The sequence below is a fragment of the Hemiscyllium ocellatum genome, chromosome 17, assembly GCF_020745735.1.
Source record: "Hemiscyllium ocellatum isolate sHemOce1 chromosome 17, sHemOce1.pat.X.cur, whole genome shotgun sequence".
Taxonomy (NCBI): Eukaryota; Metazoa; Chordata; class Chondrichthyes; order Orectolobiformes; family Hemiscylliidae; genus Hemiscyllium; species Hemiscyllium ocellatum.
The window spans coordinates 54,907,412-54,921,968 of record NC_083417.1 but is presented as its reverse complement, the minus strand read 5'-3'; the positions used below and the strand labels follow the sequence as shown (position 1 = coordinate 54,921,968).

The following is a 14,557-nucleotide window of genomic DNA, read 5'->3' as shown; positions in this document are numbered from 1 at the left end:
TTCCTTCAAATAGTGTGACTGCAATCGTATCTTGGAATGAACTAGTAATTTACAGCTAAGGTCATCTTTTCCACAAAAGGCAAGTGTGACATGTCCAAATTCTTTACCATACCTTTCTCTATAGTTTAAGGCTTCAGAAATCTCCCAAGTCTAGAATCCTGATAAGTGTAAAAGTGGGGTAATTCCATAGTTAAAGGAAATGTCCCATCCTAATTCAAGGCACAGAGTCGAGCATAGATAAACGGGTTGTTGATGCCTGCACAGTTGCACCACTGAACATACAAATTAAAACTGACTTAATCCCTCACATAAGGCTAACACTATAGTAACAGCATCTGCTACACAAATATACTGAATGGTTTTCATTGAGACAAATACAGTCTAAATTGCAAGTAATTATAAGTTTTAATGTCAAGTTTTCACGTGTAATTGGTAGTTTATACTGCCAAATTCTCATAACATCCAACAGATAATCATCTTTAGAAGCTGCAAGTCTAAAAAAAAACCAATGTATTTAGAACTTAAATGAAAAAAGCATATTTTTCTACAAAAGTAATGAACTCTTTATTTTGCAAGTTTGGCAAAATTCACACATTTATGTGGCCAAATTAAAAATTACATTTAATTTATACAAAGTACATCTTGTGGAAAAACTGGCTAGGATCAGTGTTTTGTAATTTGTAATAAAAATTTTTTTGTGTGGTAATCATGATCTACATGTGATCCCACAATGATGATAAAAACAGAGGGTGTGGGCTGACTGGACTGATTATGATTACACTAACCACAAAATGTTTTTCACATCCCCATCTCTTGAAGCTCAGCTTTCAAAACAAACAATCTGGTATTAAATAGATTACTGTTCAAGTTATTCTGACATTTGCTCTGAACTTTTAAAATATTGATATTCATTGCATACAATAATTGTTATGAAATCAGTGACATTAGGTTCAAATTCATTTCTGTTGAGTTTTTTAAAATTAGTTTCCTAACACAGGAAATGAGACAGATTTATAATATCCTTTCTTCAACAAAAGTTCCATGCAGTGGCTATATTTCCAAGCAAATGGCAGTGTCAACTGAAAAACACAAACACATGCAATATTTATGTAACAATTACATTTCAAGAACTGAAAGCTGGTAAAACTTTTTTTTTTCTTTTTCATTGTTCATGCCAATAAGGCAAGTTGAGTTAATTTCCTTACAATGGTTATAGAACCTAAATAACAAAATACTTTAAATTAGTTGATAGATATCTGATCAATAAACAGATTTGTATCATAACACCTACTGGTCAATGACCTGCTATAAAATGTTGGATTACCACACCTTGACTGATGGGTGGAAAATGTAAATTCAAGTGGACTTGTCATCTATTAACTTCTTTGCACTTTCACCAGTGGGCCTGTAAACCAATTGAGGCTTACCACCACTGGAATTTGTCCATGCCAAGTGTACACCAAGCATCAGCCCAACAGGTTTCCCTGCATATAGCTGACAGGCATGGGTTATCCCTTCTTGACAGCACTCCCCAGCAGCAAGGCCCACAAAACTCGTCATTTTGACTCAGCCCCAAGTGTTGGAGTGGCACTTGCCACAGGTACATTTGCTTAGCCAACAGCTCTGAGGTGAGACTTCAGTGTCATAACAGTGAAAATGAACATTTGTTTACATGTACAAGATTGACGAAATGTCAGTTAAACCAATATGAGTGACCTCAGATGATTGTTTTTTTCTTCTGCCTCTGACTACAAGTAAGTAACAATCCTGACATCGACAGCGGGGTTAGGAGGTGCTGACTGGTACATTTTGGTGATTGTAAAGACTTTGGCAACACGGAGATTTTAGTGAAATCTGTAGCTCAGGTTGTGGATCAGGTTGTAGGTTTGCTCGCTGTATGTATATGTTGTCCCAGTCAAACTAATGTCCCGCTTTGTCTGTGTGTATGGATATCAATGATAGTTGGTCATGTCTTTAGGTGGCTAGTTGGTTATCCATACATACAGATGAAGAGGGACACCAGTTTGACTGGGACAATATATCCATCCTGGGACAGGCTAACAAAGACACTTGCGGGAATTCCTAGAGCCCTGACATTCAAACCAGGACTCCATTATCAAACATATCAACTTGGGCCCCATTTACCAACCTTTCAGAAACAGAACCAGAAATGATATCACCAACCACAACAGATCAAGACACACAAATAGCAAGCAGGACAGAACACGAACACTTCACTGGAGGCTGACCGATACATTACCTAGCATGGTGTCAAAACATCTGAAAATAAACCCACCAGCTCAGCGAGCATAAATACTAACCTGACTTTGGCAACTCTGGGGACTAGCATAGTTGCAGGTGCATCCTACCCAGCTTCAGCTGCTCCAGGAAATAGTCACTGGCAGAAAGGAGTCAAGGGTAGGTCAGGGCATCTTTGGAATTTTCCAAGATGAAGTCTTCAGGGTCCTTGGGTGTCATTCCTCTTCCCTTTGGATGCCTGGTGGCTCCACCTGAGAGGAAGGGGGAAGCCTTGTTCTGCTCTCACAATGACATTGTTGCTAAGCACCCATGACTAGGACAAAAAGAGTGCAGGTCATAGCAAATATCTGGCAGCCACTGAGCATTCTGCTGAATCTGGGTCCCCAAAGTAGTTAGCACTTGACTGCTTCACAGAAATGTTGATAACATGCCAAAGCCACAATAAAAGTTAGATAGACTCTACCAGTATGGTGAGTCTTCAATATCACTACCTAAATTTCCCTCTCTCTGCAGGTTAACCATGTCACTTATAACAAATCCATAGGCAAGTAGCTCAGCAGGTGGCTAAACTCTGTCAGTCCTCTGAGTTTTAGAAACTTTGAGAGTTGCTTTCTCCTCTTACTGAGCACACAGGGAGGTTTTGGTCAGATTTTTAACCCCAGAATCTGTTCCAACTAAAATGCACATCAAGATGATAATCTTTGGGCCATTGTAAGCTAGACAAACACTGTGCTGGTGCTTCTTCTGATGTTTCATAGCCATCATCATCAGAGGCGGTGGTCATGCTGTGCACAGGTTGTTGCCTTTTCCAATTGAATGTCTATTGACCATTTGTACCTGTGGAAGATGAGAAATATTTAGTTGAAGATCCACAAAGCTTCGTCTGGACGAACGCGGGAGATTGCAGACTGCTCCTGTCAGATGTGCAAGCAATGTTTCTTCTCTGGTTTTCTCATGTGACCTGCCAGCTCCACTGCCTGCTTCACACAAGGGGTCATAATTCGGAGATTTGGCATACTTTCTTGACTCATGGCCATCTCCTTTTTGTTGTACACCAGCTTATCCAACAAGGAGAGCGAGGATTAAGTCTATTGTCAATGGGTGCATGAATACTTTTGAGCACACATAGCCACATATGTTGGTGAACCTATCTAGATTAAGTGAGTAGAAAATGCAATGCACATCGTACATTTGTTTCAGAGGTTAACAACTCTTTGTGACAGCTGTACAGTGACAGAGTTACACTGAGTGATGGCCCTCTGAGTCTGAATTTACAGGGGCAAGATGGTGGAACTTAGCTTTGCAGAACAGGGATTGTTCATCCTTTGCCTGCACAGCTTCTAGGCTATTTCATTAAATCCCATTGGCACTGTCCTGTGTAGCATCCTTGGTCCAGTCACTCGAGTCTAGTAAGATTGCTTCTTGCAGCTCTCAGTACAAAGAGTGTAATCCTTTGAACCTGAATGGCCTGCAACAGCATGTCCCTCAGCCAGTGCAGGAATTGAATCCATACTATTGGTGTCCCTCGGCATGTCTAGTGAGGATTCGGAAGACATTTTAGCCAACTTTTTCCTGGTCTGTGAAGTCTTCAGAGGGTTGGAGACAACCAAAGCAGATTCCTATGACGCCTCTGGCTAGCACTGAGTGAATTATGTGCAAGTAAACTTCATAAATATAACACACAAATTTTCAATCCTGAAAGACCCGGGTGGGTTGAGAACCTCTGGATTACCTGCCATTTAACTCAAGCTGTAATTTGGTTGTTTGCAAAATGAGCTTAAAAAGCCATGACAGAAGTGACACCCAACTCCACACTTTAACTTCAAATTGGAACATCTTGGTCAACTTGTCAATATCGCTGCATTAACCACTAAATAATAATGCACACTAAATCATAGATGTAGTTTTCCATGTACCTTTAATCCTTCTCCAGCACTATCATAGATAAAGGTAACGTTGCCATCACCTTACCAGACCATGTGGCTGAGATGACTGATGATGATTTAACCTGAGGGTCATCATGCCTTAGGTGGGGGAGAGGTTGAAAAAAAGAGAGTCCTTCATGGTAACCTCAGTCAGTGTGGAAATTGAATCCACGTTCCTGGTGTCACTCTGCATTGCAAACCAACCATTCAACTACCTGAACTCACCTACCCCAGTTCTATTATACTGTAATATCTCAAACAATAAGTCTAGATAGTTTAAAGCATTTTTACGAGTATTTTGAGCTTCATTCCAAATTTGATTCTCATAGGTTCTGAACAAAATCAGGAACTCTTGTTAATGTTCTTTTTTACTATGCTTAAATTACTTGTAACAGATGTAGACAGTAGTTTCTTCACAAATGATAAACAGTTGATGTAAAGATTCATAAGAATTTGCAACCCAATTGAATGTTCATCACTTACCGTTAACCATTTAACCAGCTTTTCATGTGACTGTTTTTGGTTCTTGAAAACCTTTAGATTTAGCAGCTTAGACACAAATGTTTCTGGTGTTATTTCTTCTGTCTAAAATTTTTTTTCAAAAAAAAAGGTATTTTACAAGTTGCATTCCAAATAGTAATTGTTCTGTTACAATGTTCTGTATAATTAAGCAAGGTACAGCACAATGCCCATCAATTTGCAAATTCCCTTTGATGAAATTTTCTGGAAGTTATGCCATTAAAGTTTTCAGAAATGTTCTATGAGCATGAGTACTTTATTATAAAAATGCATTGTGTACTTTTTTATAAAATTCAACTATGTACATTAAGTAGCTATTGAAGTGATGCCAAATTGAATAATAACACCATAAGTAACACTATGTAACTTAAATGTACTCCTTTTCATGTCAAGCTAAATACCAGGTTTTGGTAGGAAAATAAATTGTTCTTAGTTTTGTATTAAGATTAGATTACTTACAGTGTGGAAACAGCCCTTCGGCCCAACAAGTCCACACCAATCCGTCGAAGCGCAACCCACCCATACCCCTACATTTACCTCTTACCTAACACTACAGGCAATTTAACATAGGCAATTCACCTGACGCACACATCTTTGGATTGTGGGAGAACGCGCAAACTCCATACAGTCAATCACCTGAGGCGGGAATTGAACCCGGGTCTCTGGCACTGTGAGGCAGCAGTGCTAACTGCTGTGCAACCGTGCCGCCCACAAAGTTCTATGTTCCATTTTTATAATACAAACATTCACTAGAACTCATGACTTTTGATGATAAGTTAGAAAATTTTTGGAAAGCAGGGAAATCATCTTCCCGTGGACATGAAATGGAGCTAGCCACTTTCTGTGTGGCCTTACTGGAAGAGCAAAGCTTACAACTACATTCCTGTTATATTCCAGAAGGCCCTGAATCAATATGTTCTGATGTCACACGTCTCATATGACATCAGTGTTCCAGATTTTTTCACATAGCCTCTTCACTGTTCATTCTGAGGGGAACAAGTAAGAAGCTTCAGGGAAAGCATTGAAACTGTGAAGCAACATTCTCAAAGTTGTAGGTTTGGGGGTGATTTTTGCCAGTTTCTGAATATATCAAGGAGACAGGATACCTGACCCAGCTAAGGTGCTACTTTGCATTACCTCCTGGCCTGCAATATTGCCATGAAAAAGAACAGAGGACAAATAGAGCGGAGGTTCTTGAGTAGAAGCAGGAAATCTCAGTGGAACGAATAGATCAATAACACCTCAAGTTTCTTCTTCTCACACCTTCTCCTTGATGATGGACACCAATCAGCTCTGCCCCCTTACTCTCTTGAATTTTTGGGATATTACTCACATCTTCCATCATGAAGAGCTACAAGAACTAATTATTAAGTTCCTCAGCCATTTCCTTGTTCCCTACTACTCTCTCGAATGGCCGCTCTTTTGCCCTTTATATATCTAAAGAAACTCTTAGTCCTCCTTTATATTACTGGCTAGCTTACCCTCATATTTAATCTTCTCCCTCCTTATGTCTTTTTTGTTGCCCTCTGTTGGTCATTGTAAACTTCCCAAATCTCTGGTCTCCCTCTGCTCTTTGCCGCATTATATGTTTTTTCTTTTGCTATCCCTGACCTCCCTAGTCAACCTCATCCTCCCTGTACTATGCTTTTGTTTTCCTCGAGTTGAATCTCTGCTGTGTCTCTTGAATTATTCCCAGAAACACCAGCCAATGCTGTTCCACTTACTTTCCTGCTCAGTTCCTCCCCCATTCAATTCTACCCAGCTCCTCCCTCATGCCTCTGTAGTTGCCTTTATTCAGCTGTAATATCACTACCTCTGATCTTATCTTCTCCCTCTCAAATTGCAGAGTAAATTCAATCATATTATGATCACTGCCTCCTAAGGGTTCCTTCACGTTAAGCTCCCTTATCACGTCTGTCTCATTGCACAACACTAAATCCAATATTTCCTGTTCCCTCATGGACTCCACAAGCTGCTCCAAAAAGTTATCTCGTAGATGTTCCACAAATCCCTTTTCGTGCAATCCACTTTCAACCTGATTTTTCCTGTCCATCTGCATATTGAAATCCAACAAGATCACTGTAACTTTGCCTTTCCTACACATCTTTTCTATCTCCTGGTGTATCTTGCACCCAGCTCCTGACTACTGCTTGGAGGCCTGTACATAACTCCAACTATGGTTTTTTTAACCTTTGCATTTCCTCAATTCTATCCACACAGATTCTACACCATCTGACCCTACTTTGTTTCTTACTAACAAGGCAACCCCACCCCCTTTGCCCACCTGCCTATCTTTTCGATAGGATTTATATCCTTGAATATGCACATGCCAATTTTGATCTGCACCACAAGCTCAATTACCTTATTCAGATATAACACCTTCAGTCCTATATTAACCTTCCTTCTTCTCATTGTCATTTGTTTGTCCAATCTGCCTAAAGTTTGATTGCTAACCCTTTCCATACACTCTGTCCTATTTGTGTCTGTGCTGAAGATTTAAGTAACCTCTCCTAAGTTCTGCACTCTTACCTCCTCCTTTAATTTGGGTTTTTTAAGTTCCCCTATAACTGAACCCTCACCCCCTGTTCTGTCCAGAGAAGTATGCAATAGTACATTTGGAGGAGGTTAAAAAGGAAGGGAGCATGTGATAAATGATGAATACTGAGAACTGTACAGGAACAGAGGAACCTAGCAGCATATGTCCATACATCCCTGAAGATGGCTTAACAGGTAGATGAGGAGGTTGAGAAAATGTATAAGTTAAGAATATTATTGACTGAGACATAGAACATGAGCTGGAACATTAAATTTGATCTCTATAATTTGCAAGTACTGAGTGCAGTTTTCTTTACTGCACTAGATGAAAGGTGCCATTACATTAAATCAGATACAGAGCAGAATGTTGCCTTAATTGAATTTTAAAAAAGAATTGAATAGGCTAAAATTATTTCCTTCGGAACAGAGGAAGCTAAGAAGAACCATAAGTAAAGTGTATAAAATTGAGTGGTTGAGAATAAAACCAGACCTTGTTCCTCTTGGTGGAAAGGTCTATAACTATGAGATATAGTTTAAGGATAAGAGATGGGAGGTTTAGATGGAATTTCAGGGGATCATGGTGGCATTCTGAATGTCATTGACTAAAAGAGTAGCAGAAGCAGAAATCCTAATTACATTCAAAAAGTACTTAAATATGCATTGATGAGACTATTATGGAACAAGTCTGGGAAGAATATCCTGCAGTCGGTTCTTGGTGAAAACCACTGAAATCACAGAAAATTTATAAGTTGGTTGGTAAACTGCTGTTGGGATATCTGTAAATTGCAATACATTAGAAAAATGAATTCTTAAGCACCAAAGGTAAGCTAAAGTTAGGACCAACAAGAAATGTAATACAAGTGAGCTAAATTAAAGGAAGGCAGGAGAGTAAAGTTAATTTAAAGCAAGTAAGCTTAAGATTAATACTAGGTATGGTGGGGAGGTCATTCCATGTATCGCATTAACTTCAGTATGAGAGAAATCTTAAATGTATATGGTGGTCTGGATAACCACATCTGCAGAACTGCCACTGTTTTAATGGTCTTGGATGCCAGGTTTGAGAGCTTGAGCATTAGCTGGAGGCACCACAGTGCATCTGTGAGGTTGAGAGTTACATGGATATCACCTTTTCAGACATGGTCACACAATAGCTCAAGGAAGTGCAGTCAGAGAAGGAATGGACAGGCAGGCAGGTAGTAAAAGCCCCAGAGTGTCTCTCATTCAAGAACAGATTTTTGGTGTTCGGAATGTTGAGATGTCAATTCCTCTAGGGAGTGTAGCCAGAGCCCAGCTGAACAGGAGGAGCAGAAAGAGAGGGAAAACAATTGTGCTAGGAGATTCAGTGGTGAGAGTAAGAACAGGTATTTCTACAATCCCAGATGAGACTCCAGGATGGTGTATTGGCTCCCTGGGCCAGGATGTCACTGAACAGCTGCAGGCAATTCTGAAGGTAGAAGGATAACAGTCAGATTGTGGTTCACATTGGGATCAATGACTAGAAAGAGGGATGAAACCTTTCAACAAGAACAACTAGGTAGCAGATTAAAAAGCAGGATCTCAAAGATTGTAATCTCTGGATCACTCCCAACGCCATGTACTAGTGGGTATAGAAATAGGTGGATATAACAGATGAATGCATACTGGAGGAGTTGGAGTAAGAGGAAGGGTTTCAGATTCCTGGATCATTGGATTTGTCTTAGGGCCGGTGGGACCTGTAGAAGTGCAACTAATTACACCTGAACCAGAAAATGGCAACATCCTTGCAGAGAGAGGCGACCTTATAGAGGTTTATAAATCATGAGACGCATAGATAAGTTGAATAGTCAAGGTTTTTTTCCCCCTAGGGTAGGGGAGTCCAAAACTAGAGGACATAGTTTTAAGATTGGGGGGAGGGCAGGAAAAGATTTAAAAGGACCTGAATGGTAACTGTTGAGGGTATTGATTAATGCATGGGGACAACGTTGAGGGAGACAAGACTGGCAGCTCAATTTCTGGGCTATAGGATCTTTAGGCAAGACTGCTTTGGGAGGGGATGTCACACTATTCATCAAGGAGTCAATTACTGTGCTAAGAAGGGATGATACCTTAGAAGGTTCCTGAAATGAGACCATGTAGGTAAAACTTAAAAACAAAAAGGAGGCAATCACCTTTCTGGGGCTATACTAAAGTCTGCCAGTAAGGGTGGCCCAAGAGGATGTCCAAGAGAGCATTTTAAACCAGCATGTAAAAGGTCTTACAAGAGAACTGAGCTGGGCAAATGGTAGATGTGGCAATAAGAGTGCATAAAATCAAGACAAAGATAGATAAAGACTCTGAATTCGGGATGGCCAGTTTTAATAAGGCAGGATGCAGTCAAAGTGGACTGGAAGCAATTATTTGCAGGAAAATCCACACCAAAGCAAAGGAAGACATTTAAAAGGGAGAGACAGCAAGGCCAGCATGTTTCAGTAAAGGTCAAGGGTGTGAACAACAGGTCCAGAGAGCCCTGGTTCTCAAGAGATGTAAAGAATTACATGGAGACAGCATGGTGGCTCAGTATTTAGCACTGTTGCTTCACAGCACCTGGGACATGGGCTCAATTCCTGTCTTGGGTGAGTGTCTGTGTGGAGTTTGCACATTCTCCCTGTGTCTGCGTGGGTTTCCTCCGGGTGCTCCGGTTTCCTCCCACAGTCCAAAGATGTGCAGGTCAGGTGAATTGGCCATTCTAAACTGTCAATAGTGTGAGGTGCATTAGTCAGAAGCAAATGGGTCTGGGTGGGTTACTCTTTGGAGGGTCAGTGTGGACTTGCTGGGCTGAAGGGCCTGTTTCCATACTAATGGGAAAGTTAAAAAAAAAATTAAATACATATGGAACATGCCATAGGCTCAAAGTATCAGATGTACCTAAGGAGTTTGGAAAGGGCAGGGGATTGCTTCAAAAAGAAATTAGGAGAGTGAGGAGAGGATACAGTAAGATACTTGACAGCATCAGTAAGGAAAATCCAAAAATGTTTTCCGAGTATATTAGGGATGAGGGAAATAATCGGTGAAAAAGTAGAGCTAAAAATGTGTTGCTGGAAAAGCACAGCAGGTCAAGCAGCATCCAAGAAGCAGGAGAATCAACGTTTCGGGCATGAGCCCTTCTTCAGGAATGAGGAGAGTGTGCCAAGCAGGCTAAGATAAAAGGTAGGGAGGAGGGACTTGGGGGAGGGGCGTTGGAAATGCAATAGGTGGAAGGATGTTAAGGTGAGGGTGATAGGCCAGAATGGAAGTGGGGGTGGGAGCGGAGAGGTCAGGAAGAAGATTGCAGGTTAGGAGGGTGGTGCTGAGTTCGAGGGTTGGGACTGAGACAAGGTGGGGGGAGGGGAAATGAGGAAACTGGAGAAATCTGAGTTCATCCCTTGTGGTTGGAGGGTTCCTAGGCGGAAGATGAGGCGCTCTTCCTTCAGCCTTCGTGTTGCTGTGGTCTGGCGCTGGAGGAGTCCAAGGACCTGCATGTCCTTGGTGGAGTGGGAGGGGGAATTGAAGTGTTGAGCCACAGGGTGGTTGGGTTGATTGGTCCGGGTGTCCCAGAGGTGTTCTCTGAAATGTTCTCCAAGTAGGCAGCCTGTCTCCCCAATATAGAGGAGGCCACAGTGGATGCAGTAAATGATGTGTGTGGAGGTTCAGGTGAATTTGTGGCAGATATGAAAGGATACCTTGGAGGGAAGTAAGGGGGGAGGTGGGGGCGCAAGTTTTGCATTTCTTGCGGTTGCAGGGGAAGGTGCCGGGAGTGGAGGTTGAGTTGGTGTTGGGTGTGGACCTGACAAGGGAGTCACGGAGGGAGTGGTCTTTTCAGAACGCTGATAGGAGAGGGGAGGGAAATATATCTCTGGTGGTGGGGTCCATTTGGAGGTGGCGTAAATGATGACGGATGATGTGATGTATATGGAGGTTGGTGGGGTGGTAGGTGAGGACCAGTGGGGTTCTGTCCTGGTGGCGATTGGAGGGGCGGGGCTCAAGGGCAGAGGAGCGGGAAGTGGAGGAGATGCGGTGGAGGGCATCATCGATCACGTCTGGGGGGAAATTGCGGTCTTTGACGGAGGCCATCTGGGTTGTTCAGTATTGGAACTGGTCCTCCTGGGAGCAGATGTGGCGGAGACGAAGAAATTGGGAATATGGGATGGCATTTTTACAGGGGTCAGGGTGGGAAGAGGTGTAGTCTAGGTAGCTGTGGGAGTCGGTTGGCTTATAGTAAATGTCCGTGTTGATACGTCGCCCGAGATAGAAATGGAGAGGTCTAGGAAGGGGAGGGAGGAGTCTGAGACGGTCCAGGTAAATTTGAGGTCGGGGTGGAAAGTGTTGGTAAAGTGGATGAACTGTTCAACCTCCTCGTGGGAGCACGAGGGAGCTCCAATACAGTCATCGATATAGCGGAGGAAAAGGTGGGGGATGGTGCCAGTGTAGCGCGGAAGATGGACTGTTCCACATATCCTATGAAGAGGCAGGCATAGCTGGGGCCCATAGCTACTCTTTTGGTTTGATTCGGTGAAAAAGTAAAGCCCAGCAGGGACTTGTACGCTATTAATTTCAAAACTTAGACTGCACACCCATAATATCCTGTGACACTGCATTATCTTCAATTCTTGAGTGATAAATTTTAATTTTATTAATAAAGCATAAACATAAGAATGGCAAGTGCTAAAATAATACTAATACATCATACCCAAAGAATGTTTACTAGCTGCAGTATTTCCCATGTTATTTGTTGAGGATCCTTCAAAGTATATGAATCCAGGATGATTCCAGTCAAAAAATGATTACATTCCCTGGCATAAAATATTTCTTCATGTGATAAGTTAAAAGTGAGAGATGCTAAACCTATAAAATTTTGAACAAATAAAAAAAAGTCTAAATTCAGTTACTGAAATGAGTTACCTGGTTAGAATGATCTAATATCATAAGACCACAAGACCGTAAGAAATAGGAGTGGAAGTAAGGCCATTCAGCTCATCAAGTCCACTCCACCATTCAATCATGGCTGATGGGCATTTCTATGCCATTTACCCACACTATCCCCGTATCCCTTAATTTCTTGTGAGATTACGAATTTATCAATCTTTGCCTTGAAGACATTTAATGTCCCAGCCTCCACTGCGCTCCATGGCAATGAATTCCACAGGCCCACCACTCTCTGGCTGAAGAAATGTCTCCTTATTTCTATTCTAAATTGACCCCCACTAATTCTAAGGCTGTGCCTACGAGTCCTCGTATCCCCGCCTAATGGAAATAATTTCAAGGGTCCACCGTTTCTAAGTCATGCATTATCTTGTAAGTTTCTATTAGATCTCCCCTCAACTTTCTAAACTCTTAATGAATACCATCCCAGGATCCTCAGCCATTCATCATATGTTAGGCCTATCATTCCAGGGATCATCCATGTGAATTGCCATTGGACACACTCCAGTGACAATATGTCCTTCCTGAGGTGTGGGGCCCAAAATTGGACACTATTCGAAATGGAGCCTAACCAGACCTTTATAAAGTCTGAGTAGCACATAACTGCGTTTATATTCCAATCCTCTTGAGATAAATAACAACATTATGTTTGCTTTCTTAACCATAGACTCAACCTGCAAGTTAACCTTTAGAGAATCCTGTACTAGCACCTCCCAGATCCCTTTGTACTTTGGCTTTATGAATTTTCTCACCATTTATAAAATAGTCCATGCCTGTGTTCTTTTTTCCTAAGTGCAAGACCTCGCATTTGCTCACATTGAATTTCCTCAGCCATTTCCTAGACTATTCTCCTAAACTGTCTCCATCTTTCTGCAGCCTCCCCACCTCCTCAGAACCACCAGCCTGTCCACCTAACTTCATATCATCGGCAAACTTCACCAGAATGCCCCCAGTCTCTTCATCCAGATCATTTATATATAAAGTGAACAGCTGCGGCCCTAACACTGAACCCTGCGGGACCGCTTGTCACCATCTGTCATTCTGAAAAAGAACCTTTTATCCCAACTCTCTGCCTTCTGTCAGGCAGCCAATCCTCAATCCGTGCCAGTAGCTCACCTCAAACACCATGGGCCCTCATCTTACTCAGCAGCCTCATGAGAGGTAATGGTAAGGTCCTAGGAAGTGTTGCTAAACAAAGAGACCTTGGAGTGCAGGTTTATAGCTCCTTGAAAGTGGAGTCGCAGGTAGATAGGATAGTGAAGAAAGTGTTTGGTATGCCTTCCTTTATTGAGCAGAGTATTGAGTACAGGAGTTGTAAGGTCATGTTGCAGCCGTACAGGACATTGGTTAGGCCACTGTTGGAATATTGTGTGCAATTCTAGTCTCCTTCCTATCGGAAAGATGTTGTGAAACTTGAAAGGGTTCAGGAAAGATTTACAAGGATGTTGACAGGGTTGGAGGATTTGAGCTATAGGGAGAGGCTGAACAGGCTGAGGCTGTTTTCCTTGGAGTGTCAGAGACTGAGGGGTGACCTTATAGAGGTTTACAAAATTATGAGGGGCATGGATAGGGTAAATAGGCAAAGTCTTTTCCCTGGGGTCAGGGAGTCCGGAACTAGAGGGCATAGGTTTAGGGTGAGAGGGGAAAGATATAAAAGAGACCTACAGGGCAACTTTTTCACACAGAGGGTGGTACGTGAATGAATGAGCTGCCAGAGGAAGTGGTGGAGGCTGGTACAATTGCAACATTTAAGAGGCATCTGGATGGGTATATGAATAGGAAGAGTTTGGAGGGATATAGGCTGGGTGCTGGCAGGTGGGACTAGATTGGGTGGGGATGTCTTGTCGGCATGGACAGGTTGGACTGAAGGGTCTGTTTCCATGCTGTACATCTCTACGACTCTTATCAAAGGCTTTTTGGAAGTCTAGGTAGATAACATCCACTGGGTTTCCCTGGTCTAACCTACTTGTCACCTCTTCAAAGAATTCTAACAGGTTTGTCAGACACAACCTCCCCTTACAAAATCCATGTTGACTTGTTCTAATTCAACACTGCACTTCCAAGAATTTAGAAATCTCATCCTTAACAATGGATTCTAGAATTTTACCTCCAACCAAGGTTAGGCTAACTGGCCTATAATTTTCCACCTTTTCTCTTGATCCTTTATTGAACAAGGGGGTTACAACAGTGATTTTCCAATCATCTGGGACTTTCCCTGACTCCAGTGATTTTTGAAAGATGACAGCCAATGCCTCTGCTATTTCTTCAGCCACCTCCCTAAGAACTCTAGGATGTAGCCCAACAGTGCCAGGAAAGTTTTAGCTTATCAAGTACTTTCTCCTTTGTAATGGCCATCATACTCAACTCTGCCCCTTGACTCTCCTTGATTGTTGGGATATTAC

The 14,557-nt window shown here is 42.1% G+C and overlaps 1 protein-coding gene across 1 annotated transcript in view; it reads right to left on the bottom strand.

Annotated features, from left to right (window-relative positions):
• Positions 1-3,176: 3,176 nt before the first annotated feature.
• The window catches only part of LOC132824082 (BTB/POZ domain-containing protein KCTD19-like), a 128,909-nt gene continuing 117,528 nt past the window's right edge, over positions 3,177-14,557 (bottom strand). Inside the window, exons 14-16 of the mRNA XM_060838352.1 lie at positions 11,923-12,077; positions 4,668-4,769; positions 3,177-3,317 (exon numbers count right to left, since the gene is read on the bottom strand). Coding sequence (XP_060694335.1) covers positions 3,177-3,317; positions 4,668-4,769; positions 11,923-12,077 — 398 coding nt within the window. The remainder of the gene's footprint in view (positions 3,318-4,667; positions 4,770-11,922; positions 12,078-14,557) is intronic.